This window comes from Polypterus senegalus, chromosome 10 (assembly GCF_016835505.1).
Source record: "Polypterus senegalus isolate Bchr_013 chromosome 10, ASM1683550v1, whole genome shotgun sequence".
In the NCBI taxonomy this organism is placed as follows: domain Eukaryota; kingdom Metazoa; phylum Chordata; class Cladistia; order Polypteriformes; family Polypteridae; genus Polypterus; species Polypterus senegalus.
Window position 1 is genome coordinate 125,438,679 of NC_053163.1, and position 20,742 is coordinate 125,459,420.

Below are 20,742 nucleotides of genomic sequence, written 5' to 3' on the forward strand. Positions count from 1 at the left end.
AGGAGGTCCTTATTGGGTTTCTTCAACTTTATTTGGAACCCCAAAGCTGTGCATGTTAAGTCAACGGGTGACTCAGATTTGGTTCAGGGTGATTGTGTCCACATGTATTTTTATTCAACAGCATGTCCTGTGATGCACTTGTGCCCCATTCAAGTTTGGCACCAACCTTGTACTAACCGGGTCTAGGATATGCTCTACGTGACCCTATTCTGGAAGAAGCACATTCAGAAAGATGAGGGAGACTAAAAGAAATATCAGGAATAATCAGTTCTTGTATACTTTAGATTGAATAGAACATTTTTAAATAAAGGGCCGGTGGTTAACAAGGATAAAAATCTAAACTTCAATTTCACAATAAAAAAAACAAAACAAAACAAAAACCAGACAAGTTTCCATTTAATTCAGTATTGGCTGTCCAGGTAATATGTACAATACAAATTCTTTAACAGTAGAAGGTTGAAATCAATGAGACAAAGAAAGGAAGGCATGATACTTTACACACAACTATTATTTACAATCTTTGTCAATACTGCAACGTATGAATTTCTACATCAAGTTATTCCATCTCTCTATCAGCAGTTTACCTTGTAAAACTTGGTTGGCCCATGCTTTAAGAAGTTTCAAAGCTGTTCAGGTATTTAAGCAGATCTTGACTGAAGACACTGTAGCATCACAAATAAATTCCTTGACTCAAAGAGATGTAGAAGAAAGGCATGCTAAAATAATCTAAAAGATTTTATTATTTATTTCATTCTAAAACAAGGACAACACACACACACAAAAAAAAAAAAGATTTTACAGGTCACAGTAAAACAGACTACCATTTTTTGTACAAAAAGAAACAGACAAACATATAAAAATCAATAAGACAATTAATTAAGAACATAATTATTCACAGATTGGAGTGCACCCAGAAAAGAAACTGTTGTTGCTGTTGAGAGTGCGTTTCTTTTTCTTTAAAATACTTGCTGTGCTGGTTTCAAGCACTTCATTTTCAACTATGGAGGGCTTTCTTTCAAGTTTAATGCTAGGAGCAATCTGTCCAATATCACTTAATTCCTTGAGAACCTGAAAATGTTCAAGAAAACAAAAGCAGTTACTTTCTCCTCCAAGATAGTCAGTCACCCTAGAACATATGCAACACTTCTGATGGTCACTCAATAAGACACAATACATGGCTGGAGGTTTCCGAGAACAAGGAGTTACGCTGCATCTCTATGCAGTGAGAATGGATCCTGTGTCGAGCTGCTCAATTTCATGCATTTGATTTTGAAAAGTTTATATCGATGTACTGTAGGTCAAAGAAATGAAGAAAGCAAATGAAAGTAAATTGTCTCAAAGAACTCCCAGATTTGTGACATAGAAACAAATAAGGTACATAAAAATTAACCAGATCGATTTTTCTTTTGGGGGCAGCACGGTGGCGCAGTGGTAGAGCTGCTGCCTCGCAGTTAGAAGACCCGGGTTTGCTTCCTGGGTCCTCCCAGCAGGGAGTTTTGCACGTTATCCCTGTGTCTGTGTGGGTTTCCTCCCACAGTCCAAAGACATGGAGGTTTGGTGCATTGGCCATTCTAAATTGTTCCTAGTGTATGCTGGGTGTGTGTATGCCCTGCCCAGGGCTTGTTTCTTGCCTTGTGCCCTGTGTTGGCTGGGATTGGCTCCAGCAGACCCCCGTGACCCTGTAGTTAGGATATAGCAGGTTGGATAATGGATGGATTTTTCTTTTGTGCCTCGAGAATTAAATACAGGTGATGCAGCTCTAGTTTCTGTCAGAGACCAGGGAATATATAATCTCTTGCATTCAAATAGAGGATTCTCTCAGGTCAAAATGTTTTCTTCACTATAAAGATATGCAGTGCTATGTTCATGTGAACAAAGGTACATACAGGTAACACGTTGTACTCCTTATTCTAGCTGAAAAATATTTTGTGAGAAGCTTATGGGGACAAAACAGTGTAACAACTTAACAGTTCTGGACACTGAGATCTACACTGTACCAGCACCAGCTCTTCCGATCAATTGAAAAGTCAACATATGTACAGAAGTTAAAACCAAAAGTATCCTTCATATAGTATAGCACTATTAAATAAGGAGTTGGAATTTCAAAGTGTTTCATGGCACTTCTCCGGTCTTGGAACACTTGGTAGTATAAGGATGCACATCACAGTTCTCTGTCGCTATTAGGACATTCATAGCTTGTATTTTTCTCAAAAGAATTTACCATTGTCAGTCAGTCATTTTCTAACCCGCTTCATCCTGAACAGGTGATGGGGTGCTGGTGCCTATTCCCAGCTAGTATAAGGCAGGAATAAACCCTGGACAGAGCGACAGTCTATCGCAGGCCAAATACACACACAGCCACACACCGGGGCCAATTTAGTATCACCAATCCACCTAAATTGCATTTCTTTGGACTCTAAGAGGATACCAGAACACCTGGAGGAAACCCACACAGGGAGGACCTGGGACATGAACCCTGGTCTCCTTACTGTGAGGCAGCAGTGCTGAATTCCTAAAACAGACAGAAGGGAACTGCACAAGGCACAGTGTAGTACGAGTTACTGTATTATTCAGAAAGCAATGAAAGAATTGCAAACTACTTGCCATTGATGGTACAGTATTTTTGGCTTGATTTGCAAAGAAAACAAATGGAAAAACCTTGAATTCTTCACTATAATAAAGCTTGGCACACAGGAATTAAAATGTCGAGATGATATATATAAGAAATGGGAAAAAAATATCCCTGCTATGATGCACATGTACATTGCAGCCAGTGTTCATTACTGACTTATTAATCCCTGTAAAATTTGCCAAATTTAAATAATCGTTTTGTTGTCTTATTAAATTAGTCAGATGTTTTCACATTAGCTACCTGTCCTATGTTCCTGTTAAGTTGAAAATGAATGCTAATTATATAGTTCTGAATACCTTTTTAGTTGGAAGAAAATCAGGAGTCTTAAAGTAGGTAGAATCATCTTGATTGTCACTTATTAAATTGTCCAGTTTAAATGAACCCTCTGCATCCTTTGACTGTTCATTAGGTGACAGCGCCTTCAACTGATGGGGAAAAAAAAAAAAAAAGAGTTCAAATTTATCACAAGCAATAAAAGGACTATTCAGCTAATGTATATAAATTACATATTGGTTTACTCAGTAACAAAGAATACATGGACGCTAGAATGTGTGTTATAGCAGCTAAAGCTGACATACTGTAACTCCAGCATGTAACCTTCATTTTGTTGAAAGTTTCTTTTTTGCTCTTATTTAATACAGTAAATAGTTAAGCAATGAATGTGAAGAACAAGGGGGTTGTGGATGGAAGCAAAGGGGCGGGCACTATGGAACAGGTGAGTACACGGCCATACAGCTAGAGCGCGAAAGATGCTGAAAGAGAATAAGCGCTCTTTTGAGCAGTCTTTTTTCCTGCTTTATTACAATAAATGAAGATGGTGGTGCACCTCCTGCTGCAGTATCAACTGTGAAAAGTGTAAAGAATATATTTTAATGAACTAACCAAAAACTGACCTTTTTTTTTTTTTTTTAAATAAAAACAGGTCTCTGCGATTTTAAACGTAAAAATATATTTAAACTTTATAAGTAGTTATGTGTTGTACTGGAGATAAACAGACACAAAATTCGACAATGTGTATCAGATTAAGCTTAGATATGCACAATTTCAATGACTGGAAGAGAACTGTAGAGTTTAGAAAAATGAAGTGGAACTATATTAGCATATGTTATAACTTGAGCATGTGGAAAATGGCTGGAAGTTTAAAAGGCTTCATTTTAACAATTTAAAAGCAGTATTAACAAGTGGCTAATGCCTAAATGTGAGACGAAAAAGAATTGGCATAAATGGCATAAGAATGGACATTATATGTAAGGTACAATTTCAGAACTTTGATTTAAAATGATTATGGCGCTAGCAGCAGTACTAAACACTTTATCTTTAATGCCTTACTATTTAACATTTTACTACTAGAAGGATGTATACTGTATAAAGCTGCATTTTTGAAAGTTTTTACTCTTGCTGTATGCTCCATCATATGTTCTACAGAATTTTCAATACTATTTTAATATAAATTTTGAATAAAAACAGATTGTCATCTTAGAGCAAACGGGGAAACATATGTCTACAGCAGTTAATTTTTTTTAGTCAACAGGAAAACAAATTCTGTAAGAGTGCACTATCATTGGACCCTGTGAAAATAAAGAAATCATTTGGGTGCTTCAATATATTTTAAAATTTTAACTCCCTTTGTATTGACTTTCTGTGGAAATGTAAGGTGTAACTATATGTTCAACATATAAAGAGAGTCATAATGGTCACCAAAACATGCAAAAATTGTATGAGCACCATCAGCTTGACTTTAGAGGCTTACAAGAGAGCCCTCTTGTGTTAGTTATTTAGAATATCACACTATTGGCTTGAGTAACTGTTACTATTGCCCCTGTCTCACTGTTGCATAAATACTGCTTTTATAAACTACAATATTACTATATAATAAAACTATATTATAATATCCCAAAACCACATAGAATGTATTTCTCAAATGATTTTTGTTATAAGATATTGGCAAATACTTGCGTGAAAACAATAGAGAAAGAGCTGCTTTCCATAATACCACAGGATAAATCTTAATTTGTTAACATTAAACCTCTATTGTCAAACTGTCAAAAATATTTGACGTACTATACACCCTTTCAGCATCCGACAGTCCAAAGATTTAATCTTTCCATATGCAGAAAAGACATTTAATACAACAGAATAAAGATACTGAGTAAAAATGGGTTTGCACCTAATATCTGTGCTTGGATCAAGCTACTTTCTTAATCAAAAACATACGCTAATCCCATACATTTCTGTACAGAAAAAATCATATAGCTCAAGTCCTAATTGCGAACTACGCCATGCAGGTGCAGCCTCGCCAAGTCAGATTTTAGAGGCTTTCCTAACTTAAGACCATTTTGGGGATGGTGTTTGCTTATTTGTTATATAAATTCTGAAATTCTGTTCCTACTAAGATCTAATTGGACTGAACTATTTAGCAATAAACTCAAGGCAATCTCCTCTGTATTACAGTGTTAGTGAGCCAAATGATTTTGCTTAAATGGATAACACCCTTCACAATTTTATGAGAAAACTAATGTGTCATATAAACTAATACGAGGAAAAAAAACCTGCATGGAAAAAAGTGTGTGTGTGTTTTTGAAGAAATTGGCAGGAATCTATTAATGGTATTCTAAAACAAGTCTGCCAGGCACCTACCTATATTTAACTTTTGGGATTTATTTGATACGAAAAAATATAATGAATGGCTTTACAATATCACATGGCTGTCAAATTTTGATTGTGATTATGTATCTCTTAAGAAACCGAATGTATTCATGATTGGACTTTTTAATGTTAGCAGTGTGTCTGTTTTAATGGAAATGAATAGGTAAAAAATATATTATATACATATATACACACACACACACACACAGAGTAATCCCTCGCTATATCACGCTCCGACTTTAGCGGCTTCTCTATCTCAGATTTTATATGTAAGCATAAGTAAATATATAACGCAGATTTTTCGCTGCTTCGCAGGTTCTGCGGACAATGGGTCTTTTTACTTCCTGTACATGCTTCCTCAGTTGGTTTGCCCAGTTGATTTTATAAAAGGGACGCTATTGGCGGATGACTGGAAAGCTAACCAATCAGAGCACTCAGTTAAGTTCCAGTGTGAGGAATGCAGTGTTAACCAAGAAGTCTCATCTCTCTCATTCAGCATCAACGTATTTCGCTGTGTAAAGAGTTAACTTTGTGTTTATCTTTGTGCATAGTCAAGCCCTTCATTATGGCTCCAAAACGATCTGCTCCTGCTTCAGGGGCCGTGCCCAAGCGCCAATGGAAGATGTTAACGATTGCCGAAAAGGTAAATGTTTTGGATATGCTGAAGGATGGGAAAAGCTACAACGCTGTATGACGCAATTACAGTATCAATGAGGCTATGATTCTTTTTATTTAAAAAGTAGGAAAGGAATATAAGATCTACAGCCGCAGTGTCCTTTTAACCAGGGTGCAAAACAAGTTGTAAGTGGATGTAATAAGGCAGTATTCTGGATGGAATCTGCTTTATGGATTTGGATTGAAGACTGCCAGAAGAAGAACAATGGCAGTGCTACACAATCGCCTGAAGTGGCTCCTTTAGAAGAGCTGTAACACTCTCCTTTGTTGTGCTGTAAAATTAAAATCTCATTGTTATCGGACAAGTCATCGTGTCATTGTTGGTGTGTAACCATAATTAATTTTCTACTTACAGTACTTAGTACATGCACTTACATTTAGTGTCACTGTACACACATTTACTGTATACTATTTTTCTTGCATTGTACGTATTTATTGCTGGTGGTCTGTCTATCATAATGGCTGTAACATATGTGATATCGGAGACACTCGATATCTTTACAATAATATTTAGGTTTAACTGTATATAAACATTGTGTTTATATACATAATTTCAATGAATCTTACCTAATATCTAAGAGAATACAAAGGGATTATGCTGTATAACTGTGCGGGGAATATTTATAAACAGTGTGGGAGGGTTTATAAGGGCTTAAAATATATAAAAATAACCATACAGACATACGGTTTCTACTTCGCGGATTTTCACCTATCGCGGGGGGTCTGGAACGCAACCCCCACAATCAAGGAGGGATTACTGTGTGTGTGTGTATATATATATATATATATATATATATATATATATATATATATATCTCTATCTCACGTTAATTTCTAAAAGAGTATGGTGATGAACATGACAATATAATTCATCACTTTTTCATAACTGGATACATTTATGAATTGTGTCACACTTCATGTTTGGAAATATATAAATTTAATACTTTCTAGGCTCTCTCAAGCCCTGGAATCATTTGAGAAAGCTAACGTTTTTTACTTAAATTTATCAGGATTAAAATAAATAAATTAAAAAAAAAATAAATTATGCAGCTTACTATATTGGTTTGAAGAATTTCAGCATTTCTACATTTTGCAGGATCACAGTGGCAGGTCTCACTGCAGCTGGATTTTCTTTTACGGCAACGGCAGAGTTTGTTCCCACAATGTCCTTTACATGAACACTGTAAATTAAAATTTGGTCGCGGTGAGAAAAAAATGCATAGAACATTAGAACAATCTAGGAGAGAACAGGCCATTCAGACAACAAAGCTCACCAGTCCTATCCACTTAATACTTCTAAAACAACATCAAGTCTAGTCTTGAAAGCCCCTAGACTCCTACTGTCTACCACACTACTTGGTAACTTATTACATGTATCTATGGTTCTCTTTGTAAAGAAGCAATACTCTGACTGATTGGGCACTGATCAAAGTCAGCCAATTATCATATGTAAATTTCTCAATCAGAAGATCAGCTTTTTTTCTTTCTAACCATCATGGTAATGAAGTTTTAGCGCTCCCATTGTCCAATTATTAATGTATTTCAGAAAATGAGTATGCACTTGCATAGCTAGAAGAGGCTATGCAATACTAAAGCAGTTAGGTAATGTTTAGGAGAGAGAAGATCGAAATATTGGCTTGTGTTAAAGGGGAGCTGAAAGCCAGAATTCTGAGGAAGGGCAGACAAATATGTCCAGCTAAACTTCGAGAGGAAGAAAAGGGCCCTACTACTGACTTGGAAAAGAATGCCAAAAGAAACTCTTTAGTACGACTCATTTGACTGCCAGGGTTGTCAATGGGGACTGCATGGCTATATGCTTGACTTTATGCTACTGATAATGATGGGTGCGGCTGAAAACTTTTGGTAATTAGTGCTGCTCACCGCTAAACATAAGGCGACACTCAAACCACTGTAAGACATCCTATGTCTTTGAATATTATTATTTATGATACATCAAAAATTACAATAGGCACGCCAGCTTGTCCAGTTAAAAGTAGTAAGCCCATAATATGGATTTACATTTGTAATTGTGGTCTAAACCAAAAAACTATCCAAATGTGTTTATTTAAGTTTATTAAGCTTAAAGATTGCATAATGCAAAAAACAAACTCCATTAAAAAGTCCAATCAATACAACTTTACCAAACATATGAGATATAAGAGTTAAGATGCATTAAATCATAATCAAATGTGTAACAAAACACTAACAGGAAGAAATACATTTTAAAAAATCAAAATGAAAATCACCGTCCATTGTGTGTTAATTTATATTTCAGAGGAGAGAAAAGCCAAGCAAAATGACACCTTTTATTGGCTAACTAAAAAGATTACAATATGCAAGCTTTCAAGGCAACTCAGGCCCCTTCTTCAGGCAAGATGTAATACAGAAACTGAAGTTCCCTGAGTTTATATCCACACACTAGGACAAGAAACAACAATGGTAAATTTTTGAATGAAAACTCTTAAATGTAAAAAATTAATAGGTTCATTCAGGCTAAGATTAATTTAACAGGAGATAGAAGAACAATGTATGGTCAAGATCTTTAGATAAGATAACTGTCCAATAAAGTCCTCTGAAGTTTGTGAAGTTTTTCAAAACAATGCAGATCTGTAGTCAGGTTGTCTGTGTCAGTCTGAGAGATGCAAACAGTCTTCATATCTGGCTATAAAACTCTTGTCTCTGTTCAAGCCATGCTGTAATGTATTAAATTTTAACATGAGCTTAACTTCCCATTCTTTTCTCTCTTGCTGCGTTTTGAAGTTGCCCATAAGCACTGTGACTTTAAAGTCCCTCTCACAGTGTCCATGGCTGTTGAAGTGGGCCGCTACAGGAACATCTGTGTTGCCATGTTTAATGTGGAATCTGTGTAAATTCATTCTCTGGCGGAGTGTTTGTCCAGTTTCTCCCACATAGAGTGTAGTGTCAGGACATTTCATGCAGAGAATTAGGTAGACAACATTTGATGATCTGCAGGAAAATGATCCCTTTATGTGATGTTCAAGTCGGGAGTTTGGTATAATTAGACGGTCTATATTGTAGATGTGGGCACACGTTTTACATCTTTTCTGTAGGCAGGGAGATGTGCCATTTTCTGTTGGTTCTTTTAGGGAGCTTCGGACAATTAGTTACTGAAGGTTTGGTGGTTGTCTGTATGCCAGGAGAGGAGGTTCAGGAAATACATTGTTTAGTGTTTGGTCGTTGTTTAGTATTGGCTGAAGTTCCTTGATAGTTTTTCGAAGTGTTTCAAGATGTGGGTTGTAGGTGACAACAAGGGAATGCGGTTCTTGTTGTCTTTGTTTTATATTCCAGAAGGTTCTCTCTGGGTATGGCAGTAGCTCTTCGTATTTGAGTGTCTGTTGTTTTGGGGTATAACCTTGTTTGATGAATTCTTGTCTGAGCTCCTGCAGTTGTTGATCCCGGTCTGTCGGGTCTGAGCAAATCTGATTGTACCGTATTGCTTGGCTAAAAATAATGGAGCGCCTTATATGTTTGGGGTGAAAGCTATCACTTCTTAGGTAGGTCCTTCTGTCTGTTGGTTTGTGAAAAACAGAAGTTACAAGGGTGTTGTTTTTCAGTTGAACTGTGGTGTCAAGGAAGCTGACTTCTGTTTCTGAGTAATTCAGCTTCAGCTTTATGTTGGGGTGAAAAGAATTGTATTCATTATGAAAATGGAGGAGGTCCTTCTCACTGGCAGTCCAGATTATGAAGATGTCATCTATGTAACGGAGATATAACATTGGTTTTAAGATGCACATTGACATGAAATCTTCCTCCAATTTTGCCATAAATAGGTTTGCATAGTGAGGTGCAAACCGACAGCCCATTGCAGTCCCCATTTGTTGCAAGTAGCAATCTTTTCCAAAAGAGAATAGATTATGTGTCAGAATGAATTTTATCATTTCTATTACTGACTTTGTGGGTAAATCATGTTGTCCGAGGTACGTTTCACATGCCAGTATGCCATCATCATGGGGGATGTTTGTATACAGGGCCTCAACATCCATTGTGGCCAGTAAGGTTCCCTCAGGTAAGGGGCCCAAAGCAGACAGTTTTTTTTAAGAAGTCAGTGGTGTCCTGGATGTAGCTGGTTGTGTTGGGAGAGGTTTAAGAATGTGTTCCACCCAACCTGAAACCTTTTCTGTCAGGGAGCCAATTCCTGAGATGATGGGCCTTCCTGGGTTCCCTTCTTTGTGGATTTTAGGAAGCATGTAGAAGTAACCCATTTTGGGGTTCTCAGGAATTAAACTGTTTACCTGATCCCTGATGTCAAGAGGAAAGCTACTTACTATCTTTTTTAGTTCCTTTTTGTAGAGATCTGTTGGGTCTTCTTGCAGTTTATAATAATGCATAGTATTCGACAATTGTCTTTGTCTTATCTAAAGATCTTGACCATACATTGTTTCTTCTATCTCCTGTTAAATTAATCTTAGCCTGAATGAACCTATTAATTTTTTACATTTAAGAGTTTTCATTCAAAAATTTACCATTGTTGTTTCTTGTCCTAGTGGGTGGATATAAACAAAGGGAACTTCAGTTTCTGTATTACATCTTGCCTGAAGAAGGGGCCTGAGTTGCCTCGAAAGCTTGCATATTGTAATCTTTTTAGTTAGCCAATAAAAGGTGTCATTTTGCTTGGCTTTTCTCTACATTCATAATGGCTAACACGGTACAACAACCTAGTATTTCAGAGGAGAGTAAAATGTAGCTTTTGTGACACTTACACCAGAAACAGCAGTCTTCTTATTCTTGGAAGATTTCCCTGGAATCCACTCATCCACATCACCCTCTTCTTCCTCAGATGCAGACTCCAAATCTTCCATTTTCAAGTTCTCATCCAGATATGTAGGTACCTTAGCAGTGAAGCGTCTACGAGCACGAGGCTATGGGGTTTCGAGGAGACAAAAAGGCGTAGCCCCAAATTTTTGAGAATTAAAAAATAATAAATTGGAAAATAAAAACAATCCAAAACTAATTATAAATGTGAAAACTATTCTTTTAGCTATAAGAAATATCAAATAGATGCCTTCAAATTCAGATGAGTAACATTAATGTCTCTGGATGTTGTTCTAAATAAATCACTAAGCTGACTTCCACAAGTAGAACCCTAACCAGCCTAAACTGATTCTCTGTGCTGCTTTTCATTGTATTTCTGTTTCAACTTGAAATCACTTAGTGACAGAGTTCACTACAAAAGGTACTGTATGGAACAGACCGATTCAGACATCTCAAGACTTCAGTGGAGTAGAGACTTAAGGACTGTGGAACAGTCTAGAACAAAACTGACTAATACATTATTATAACAAATTGGGAATAAATTTGTTGGAAAAAAGTTGTTGGAATAAAACATTCTATCATTTACAAAACAAGCAGAGCTACATGAAACAAATAATCAGCAACTTTTTATCCACCCCAACAGAAACTGTTTAATACAAAAAGGAATAAGCAAGTGGAATAGTTCTATTTTGAATAAGTAAATATAAAAATCAATCAATTCAGATGTTAAAATTGTTTTTATAAATGTATAATTATAATTATTTTGATAAATTTAAAATGTAACAGTGCACATTCTGAAATGCAACCAATTTGCAAACTAAAACATGTTATTTTAAAAGAAAGATGAAAAATGCAGATCTGATTTATTTAACCACATAGGGCAATAAAGTTCTTTTAAAATAGATTGTCTTCCTGCTTTCCCGATATGTAATTAAATTTCTACTACATAATACTCCTCATTATTGTATATTGAGCCTTGAGATTTACATTATAAAGTAACTCAAAACAATGCAATTTATTGTTACACGTGTGCACTTGGGGAACAACTTGCAGACTTAGTGATGACAATACTACCATGGGCCACCTGAGGGCACTGTGCAATAACGGTGTTTCTTCTTTCCCCTCTGCAGAAAGGATGACTATGACATCACTTCCGGGTACCGCCCAACTGTACCTGCCTCTTCCTCCCAGAAACCATGTTATCCGAAGCCACTGCCATCTTGGAGCAGACTATCTCCACACGGGACTAGTCACCATTTACCACGCATTTTTTTTTCCGCACCTTTAACACTCCCTTCAATATATGGAGTCTGCCTACAGGTGCCCCAGACCCTTTGAGCGTTTGTGTTTTTCTCTTAATAAATGTAATTATTGAAAATAACTAAAAAACACACATATGAACACAGTTGTACACACCAATCTATCAAGCCATCCATATATGTGTCTACTATACCTCTTATGCTCATTGTTTAGTTATAGAAAACCACTATAACCTACTACTGTCTCACAAACCATTATCACTTCTGTACATTCAATGCCTCTTCTAGCCTCCATCTGATGAAAACTACTGCTTAGTACTTAGCTTTATTTTTAACATGGAATTTCACATATTTCCTGGTTTATAATTAAAACACAAAATGAACAAAAAGCAATAAAGTAAACAGACAACCACTAAACCAATTCAAAATTAACAAGCCAGATCACTGAAGGAAAAAGGAAAACTAGACTCCTGTGCACTGCTGTATCTTTCCAAATAACAATTTAAACTAGAAATCTCTAAGTTGTAACATTTCAGACAAAAAAAGGTGTTTTATTAAAACCAGAAAGCTGATAGCAAGAACTCAATGTATATTAGAAAACTGGTTAAATTAAAGCTTGTAGCCACTGTAGTGGTTTAATAATAGAAACTGACTCTCCTGCTCTAACCATAATGACCAATTCAACTCTGACCAAATAAATAAAAAAAAATAACTAATTTACCTTAGGAGGAAGATACTCAAATGAGGAATCTGGAGAGTCTTTTGTTTTAGATAGAATGTTAGTCATTTTCTTTTGACTAGCAATTTGTAGCAAAGCCAGTTTCTACAAGAAAAAAATGAAAATCCCAATAAGTAATCAGACAGGCAGAACATACTGTATTAAACAAACTCCTCTTCTTATGAGATTACAGTTTAAAATTTATGTAGCATATCTTTGATTCTTTGGAAATTTACATATCAAACACATCAAAGGTGGTCTAAAGTAATGCTGACTCTTAACAGTAGCAATGGGCATTTAATCAATTTCATTCTTTTCCTCAATTTGTTGTTCATTTTGGAAAGTTTTAAGCAATTAATTACTGAAAGAAATGCATATCTCCATCAATCTAAAAACCTAATCATGTGTCTTTGCATCCCAAAATACTCATTCATTAATACTCAACCTGCTTGTAGACATCATTCTCTTCTATCAACTTCTGATTTTGTTCACTTAGTTCCTTCATTTTCTCAATCTCTTGCTCCTAGACAATAAAAATGCAGTAAATCTAATTTTCATAAGTACTAGTTAACACTCTAAACACTTAACAATAAAAGATCTAATAGCAATTTCAAATGAGTCAGCAAAAGCATTTTGGAAAACAGGTCTATAATGTACCATAAAAAATATATTTGATGACATAAGACAACTATTGCCCTCATCTTAATGCAATAACTGGAAAAAAGGCAAAAGGCCATCATGGATAGTTGAAATCTCTACAAGAATGACAATACAGGTCTTATTTACCCTTTGTTGGATGGTATTTAAGGTTTGCAAATTTCACTTTAGTTTTTTTGTTGTGGTTTCATTATTAATAAAGGACAAAAACTTGAAAAATTTGCACATAAATAACTAATAAGGCAAATCAACTCTTTGTAATGGTCAGGTTACAAGACATACATTTTTTGTTGCCAAAGTCTTAAACCAACATAAAACACCATCCAGTCCAATACTGAACCATTCTCAAAACTCCACAAAACCCAACGAAGCAGCTTATGCTATAAAATTGAGATCTTCCCAAACAAGGCCTTTTGAGGTTCTAAAATACTATTAAGAAACTGGTGGCAAAAGCCTTTCAACTCTGATTCTAGTGTGATGCCTCAATGGTCTAGAATTTCAAGTTCACACTAAACACCTACTTTTTTTCTTCTGTCATTTGTCAGCACTTTGTTTTCAAGCTAAACACACCATCTTTTACACTGTGACAATACTACTATGGTGTACACTGTACTGTATACTATTACCTGTCAGTGACATCACAATGGAACCTGTCAAGGGGTGGGATATATTAGACAGCAAGTGAACAGTCAGTTCTTGAAGGCGATTGTTGGAAGCAGTACAAATGGGCAAGCATAAGGATCCACGAGACTTTGCCCAGAGCAAAATTGTGATGGGTAGACGACCGAGTCACAGGATCTGTAAAATGGCAGGACTTGTAGGGGTGTTCCCGGCATGCAGTGGTTAGTACCTGCCAAAAGTGACCCAAGGAAGGAAGAACTGTTGACAAGATCATTGGCACCCAAGGCTCACTGATGCACATGGGGAGCGAAGGCTAGGCCATCTGGTCTTGTGCCCACATAAGAGCTACTGTAGCACAAACCACTGAAAAAACTTCAATACTGGCAATGAGAGAGAAGTGTCAGAACACACAGTGCATATGGGGCTGCGTAACTGCAGTCTGATCAGAGTGTCCATGTTGACTGTGATCTACTGCCAAAAGCACCTAAAAAGGGAATCAGAGTGTCAGAACTAGAGAAAGCAATGGAAGGTGGTGTTCTGGTCTGATGAGTAATGTTTATTTAGATCATGTGAACAGCTGCGTATGTGTTAGTCTTTTAAATAGGGAAGAGATGGCAGTAGAATGCACTGTAGGAAGCAGCCGAGCCGGTGGAGGCATTCATGTGGATTTTTGACACGTACTACCTATCTAAAGATTGTTGCAGACCATGGTAACAGTACTCCCTAAAAGCAGTTAGATAATTTTCCCTGCCACACTGCAAAAAATGTTCTGGAGTTGTTTGAGGGGACTGGGCGGTCTCATGGCCTGGAATCCCTGCAGATTTTATTTTTTTCTCCGGCCGTCTGGAGTTCTTTTTGTTTTTTCTGTCCCCCCTGGCCATTGGACCTTACTCTTATTCTATGTTAATTAATGTTGACTTATTTTCTTTTCTTACTGTGTCTCTTATTTTTCTATTCTTCATTATGTAAAGCACTTTGAGCTACATTTTTTGTATGAAAATGTGCTATATAAATAAATGTTGTTGTTGTTTGAGGAACATGACAAACAATTCAAAGTGTTGGCATGTCCCCCACATCCTCCAGGATCTCAGTCCAATCACGCATCTGTAGGATGTGCTAAAAAACAAGACCCATCCATGGAGGCTCCACTTGAAACATACACGACCTGCTGCTAATGTCTGGGTGCCAGATAGCACAGGACACTTGTCTTGTGGAGTTCAAATTTTGACAGGTCAGAGCTGTTTTGGTGGCACGAGGGGGACCTACACAATATTTGACAGGGGGTTTTTATATGTTGAGACTGATCTGTGTATTCTGTTGGCACTATGTAAACAATGATTCACCGCCATAAGCAAGAAAAAGAAAGACACCTAACAGGAGGAAGGCATTCGACTTTTAAAGTGAAAACAAAAAGTAAGTGAATGCAAAAAGAATTTAAATAAATATCAGGGGCCAAGTTTCTTCTGGTGCCACCACATTGATTAGAGAAGTGCTGTGTAAGCTTCTGTGATCAAGACTGACTTACAAATATGGGGATGCTCAGATTGACTGGCCACCAATCGAAATCGGACGATTTTCACAAAAGACTATCGGTGATCGGTAAAAAGGCTGATCAAAATAGACAACGAAATTTTCAGCCCCTGCTTTTCTACACTTTATAATAATTTAGTTGTAGTACTCCTTTACGCAAGGTATTATGGTAGTTGAGCCAGTGTGTTTTTTTTTTCTTCTGCTGCAACAAACTTCCTGCAGTGTAAACAAAGAGCAGTGAGTGGAAGCTTATTTTATCAGTGAATGAGAGGTAATTGGTATATTAGCCTTTATGTTAAAGAAAGTGGAGTAATAAACTGGGGGGAAAAAAAAAGTAACCTGAGAAGTCATCCTAGACAAATGGCAAGAAAAGCTACTTTAAGTAATTCAGACCTTTATTTTGTTCATTAAATTGAAACTGACACTGTTTGATGTTAAACAGCGTGGTTGTTTAAAATGTACCAGCTTACATTTTTAACCAGAAAGTCAAAAGAAAGACAAATTTGAAATTACTTCTTAGTAAACAATAGGCTTTTCTAAAGATTTGCACTATGTTTATTTGTAGTTGTGTATCATACAGCAAGTTTTGGTAAGAAACAAGTACTAAATAATTAAAATGGAAATCCATATTTTATAATTAAACCTCAAGAATTACAAATGACTAGTTGATATACTGAAGTGAAAAAAAAACACACGTATAAATATAGTAAATATATATTTTAACAGCAAAAAGCTGTAGTGAAATTATTGATTTCAAATGAATAAAACATAAGTGCAAGCATATTTACATTTAAGCAGTGTTTAATTGCCAATATCAATTAATTGATTGTGAGAATATACTATAGAGGAGTTAGAGAAATGAAGAAAACTACTGTTTTTAATTAACCCTTGTTTCAAATAGGAGCAATGCCGCACCCACCACATGACAAACCAACTCAGTTTAGGACCCAAGTGCATGCAACAGGTGACATGGGTACATTACAGAAAAAAAACTAAATATGACAGCTTGTAATTCTATAGGTTTTGTGCCATATGTATTCTGGATAAATATTTCTGTACACATTTTATTAGTTAAAGTATGTATTTAAGGGAAATTTTACTAATTTTAGTATTTTATGGTCCCTGAATAATAAGCCTGTACAATCTAACTTTGTTAATACAAAAAGAACAGTTAACACCTCTGGTCTATATAAAAATACATTTTAATATAGGACATAAAACTTCAACATGTCTCGTTATGCAGGAGATTAGTGTAAAGTTTTTTAAAGGGATAAAGAAAAAACAGAATTGGCATTGGCTGATCGAGTAACATGAAATTGTTGATTGGTATCAGCTTTCAAAATCCTCAGAGCATCCCTATGCAACTGTCTATAAGATAAAATCATTAGGGCTTGCAAAAAAATTACCCTGAATTTGGGAATATTAATTGGTTTTAAATGGAGCAGATTTTACCAAATGATAACCCTATAAATCTATATAGATGACGAGAAAGTTCATAAACATGCCTGATCTGAAATGTTGCCAATTGGGCTTTTATTTGTTAATGTAACTATTGGCTATCTCAACAAAAGAAAGCTCATCCCACTGGCTCCACTTTACTCTTCCCCATTTTTTGCTTTCCCTAACTTAATTTGACTATAATTTAGGCAATTAAAAATGTACCATGGTATCAGCAGGTTTATAGCTGAAATCAAGCATTGTTTATTACTTCAGCAATTAAATTAATCAAATTTCCATAAGCAATACATTTCTACGGTATATGATGCAGAACCGTATTTTGGAATGATATCTAGTATATTTTCATAAACAAATGTGCCACAAATGCATACTAGCAAACAGGACAGTGCTTAAAGCCACACTTCCATCATTTACAAAAGGTCTCAAAACCTGAATGTTATTAATAAATAGTAAAATAGAGAATTAACAGTTGATAAGTACCATTGTAAGGGTCTGCTTTATGTGTTCATGGTAAATTTTTCAAAATTAGACTTATTTTAAGAGGAAACACCACCACCTAAAAGGACACAACCATCAACATTACCCTTACTCATAGTTGTTAGAGATGTCAGTGGGAATATGTCAGTTTGCAAAAAAGAATAAAAGACCATGCTTAAAAAGGGAAATAAATACTCATTCTGCAAGGGATGCTTTCACTTTGCTCATATACGTTTTCTTGTACCACTTTATATGTTTTTGAATGCGTGATCAATTTACTTATTAAACCACATATCAAAAGTGAGTAAAAGTTTGATTTAGTCCATGAAAAAAGGTATTTCAAGAGATATGGTCAACCCAGACCCCTGTTTAAGTCAGAGATTATAGACTTTTTTGTATCTATAGTAAAAGGAAAGGGAGTACAGATTATATAAGGATGCAGATTGTATCAATATTTTTTGCAATGGAGTACGAGATGAAGTATACAAGACTCCATTTTTTGCTGTACAGATCCACAATCTATTATCTGCAACTCTGAATCAGAAATTGAAAAACAGACCTCAACTTTATCTCAGTAAGCCAGTTGAGTGCTTGCTGGTGCTGTGGACGTGAGCAAGTATTCAAGAATTGAAAGTCTAAAATAAGGCGGAAATTAGTGAGAGAGGGAAAAACAAAAGTTCAGTAAAATTCTATTATCAGTTTTAGCATTTGTGGCTGCTGTCTCTAAACATGAATATAGACACATCTTGTGTCTAACCCTAACCAGGTTTGCACACAGCAGGCAGCAGATTGGGAGCCTTTGCTTGTGCTCACATGAGCTTCGAAACTTTTTTTTTTAGTAAAGAAAGGCCTGCCTGTCGCTTTGATGTCCTTTCTTTCTATCCACTGGATCAGGATGGGATAGAGAATTTCAGTTTAGAAATGCCTCAGCCTTGTATCACAGAAAAAGTAGCTCTTATGGTAGCTTGAACACAGTGTCTCCTTTAAGGAGCAGGTGGCCAAATGAAGTCTTATCTGAAGATCAACGAATTCAACTCATACTCCACTTTGATGCCTTGGCATGCAACACTAGCCAAACTGGACTCAAACTTACAATACAATTACATTCACCTATAAGTAATAACATTCAAAGAGCGTGCAGTAGATGAAGCCTGAGAGAAATGCTTTGTACCCTGAAGCAAGTCATCTAAGTTAGGAGCCATTTCAGCATATGGATAAGGAGGCCGTTTAGTAATGTGAAGTGTGCTGTTTCATGACTTGCTTGCAGAAGTATTGCTGAGCTTCAAACATAACAAAACAAAATGCATCAGCAGTGATAAAGTACCAGTTAGATGGAGAATATAGTTTATTTGCATGAAGCAAAGATCTTGTCCAGTAATTAATAACTTAGGGTGAGCAACAAAACAATTGCAAATGATGCAATAATGTGTGCTTACAGGTTAATTTGTTCAGGATGTTAAGATTATGTATATTCTTTTTAATGAAATATTGGGAACATGCAGGTTAAACTGTTTTTTTTACTGAAAGAGACAAATTGTGTGGGGCAAGGTTATTATAGTTTTGCCTTTTTATGTTAGTTTTTATTTCTATATTTTTTCTGACCTTACTTGGAAATTCAGTTTAGTTTTAGTTTTCCTTCATCATGTATTTTTAGTTTTAGTTTATATTTCACAAAGACATTTCTATTTTATTTTTATATATATTAGTTTCAGTTTTAGTTTTAGTAATTATGGCATGGAGCGCCTACGGAGTTAGATTTGTGTCACAATCAGACAAAACTGTACACTTAACAGATTTGGATATGAGTTTAATGTTAGTGGAAGCTTACTATACTGCCTGGTTTATTATCTGGTTTTATTTTTGTCTGATAAAAACAAGCATAATCAAAACTAGACACTGAATATGAACAATTTTAGACAGTTTTATAATTTTTAAAATATTTTCTCATGAAAATCACATGGGCTTAGGAAGAACAGGGCTCTTAGACTTGAATCAGTGTGCAGACCCCACCTAGCTGTATTGAGGGAAACAAAGAACAACAAGCATGCAGTGTCAAGGTTAGGTGTGGTGAGTCTTGAATAGCCCACCATAAGAACAATAAACTCATAATGAGCAGGGCAAGAGCAGGTAATAAGAGTACAGACAGGCCCAAAACAACAGAGTCTGATATTAGGAACAATATATACATTATCTAAACCTGTTTATCCAGAGGGATTTCAGAAAACCTGGAGCCTACCGTGGCAGGTTTGGATGCAAGGCAGGAAAAGTCTCTGGTATGCAACATATATGATAAGGCTGATGTTAAAAACAAAACGAATATGATATTTCAACTATCTATTTTGGGAGAGAGAGAAAAACATTGAAAAAAGGGAGACAAATATTTTAAAATATTCTGCTAATGGATTACTTTCACAATATTAGGGGTTTTGAGTTGTGAATATGAACTAAAAAAGATAAATTAATAAATATGGAATAAATACAAAAACCCACTAGTAGTTTTTCATTACTTGTCAGACTCTCTACCTTTGTTTGTATCGCTTCGTTGTTAAACAATGTTTTTAAAGCAAAAGTGATTGGTCAGTAACAATATGCTGATCTTGTAGCCAGTCTCTCGATCGCTTTTATTTTTAAAATCCGGGAGTGCTCTCCCCTCGACTTTCTTGTATACTCAGATATGGGGATGGATATTTGAGGAGTAAACTGCAAGACAATGATTATATTTCAACATTATGTACATTACCATCAACAACAAATCAAATTAATAATATATTGAACAATTATTAAAAAAGTAAAGTTGAATAAATCGGACTCTGCAGCTGTATAAATAAAAAATTGAGTATGTGTTCAGATAAAGTACCACTTCTGGGTGATGGATTTGGCCCAAAAGTTAATACAGATCTACAATTGTGGTGTAACAACCACATGCGAATTTCATCCATCTATCTACGTTTTTGAGTTAACGTGTTTACACACGCACAGAGACGCGCACACACGCAATTCCAAAAAACAGTATTGTTGGACACTGGTTAGTCTGTAACGTCAAGATTCATTGAAATATCAAAGTCGAATTTTTTCATGATTACTATACTTTCTGTATACTTTATATATGAGAAAGTAAAAACGATTTCTCCTGTGCTAAGTGGCAGGTGAATTGCTGTCAACAAATAGCAGACACCTGAGAAATAAACTGAAACGTTACTCACTTGTGATTTTTCTATGGTAAACGTTTTATTGACCAGCACATTCTGATTTCAGCCATTTGAATTACATCTTGATACACAAAAAGCACAAAGAAA

The 20,742-nt window shown here is 35.7% G+C and overlaps 1 protein-coding gene across 4 annotated transcripts in view; it reads right to left on the reverse strand.

Moving 5' to 3' along the window:
- Positions 1-378: 378 nt before the first annotated feature.
- kif4 (kinesin family member 4) overlaps positions 379-20,742 on the reverse strand; it is a 69,720-nt gene continuing 49,356 nt past the window's right edge. For 3 of the 4 annotated variants that reach the window (XM_039766534.1, XM_039766533.1, XM_039766535.1), the window contains exons 26-31: positions 13,149-13,226; positions 12,707-12,808; positions 10,675-10,833; positions 7,009-7,134; positions 2,929-3,057; positions 379-1,068 (exon numbers count right to left, since the gene is read on the reverse strand). In XM_039766534.1, the coding sequence (XP_039622468.1) occupies positions 889-1,068; positions 2,929-3,057; positions 7,009-7,134; positions 10,675-10,833; positions 12,707-12,808; positions 13,149-13,226 (774 nt within the window). In that variant the 3' untranslated portion in view covers positions 379-888. The remainder of the gene's footprint in view (positions 1,069-2,928; positions 3,058-7,008; positions 7,135-10,674; positions 10,834-12,706; positions 12,809-13,148; positions 13,227-20,742) is intronic. The other variant, XM_039766536.1, reaches the window with a different exon arrangement.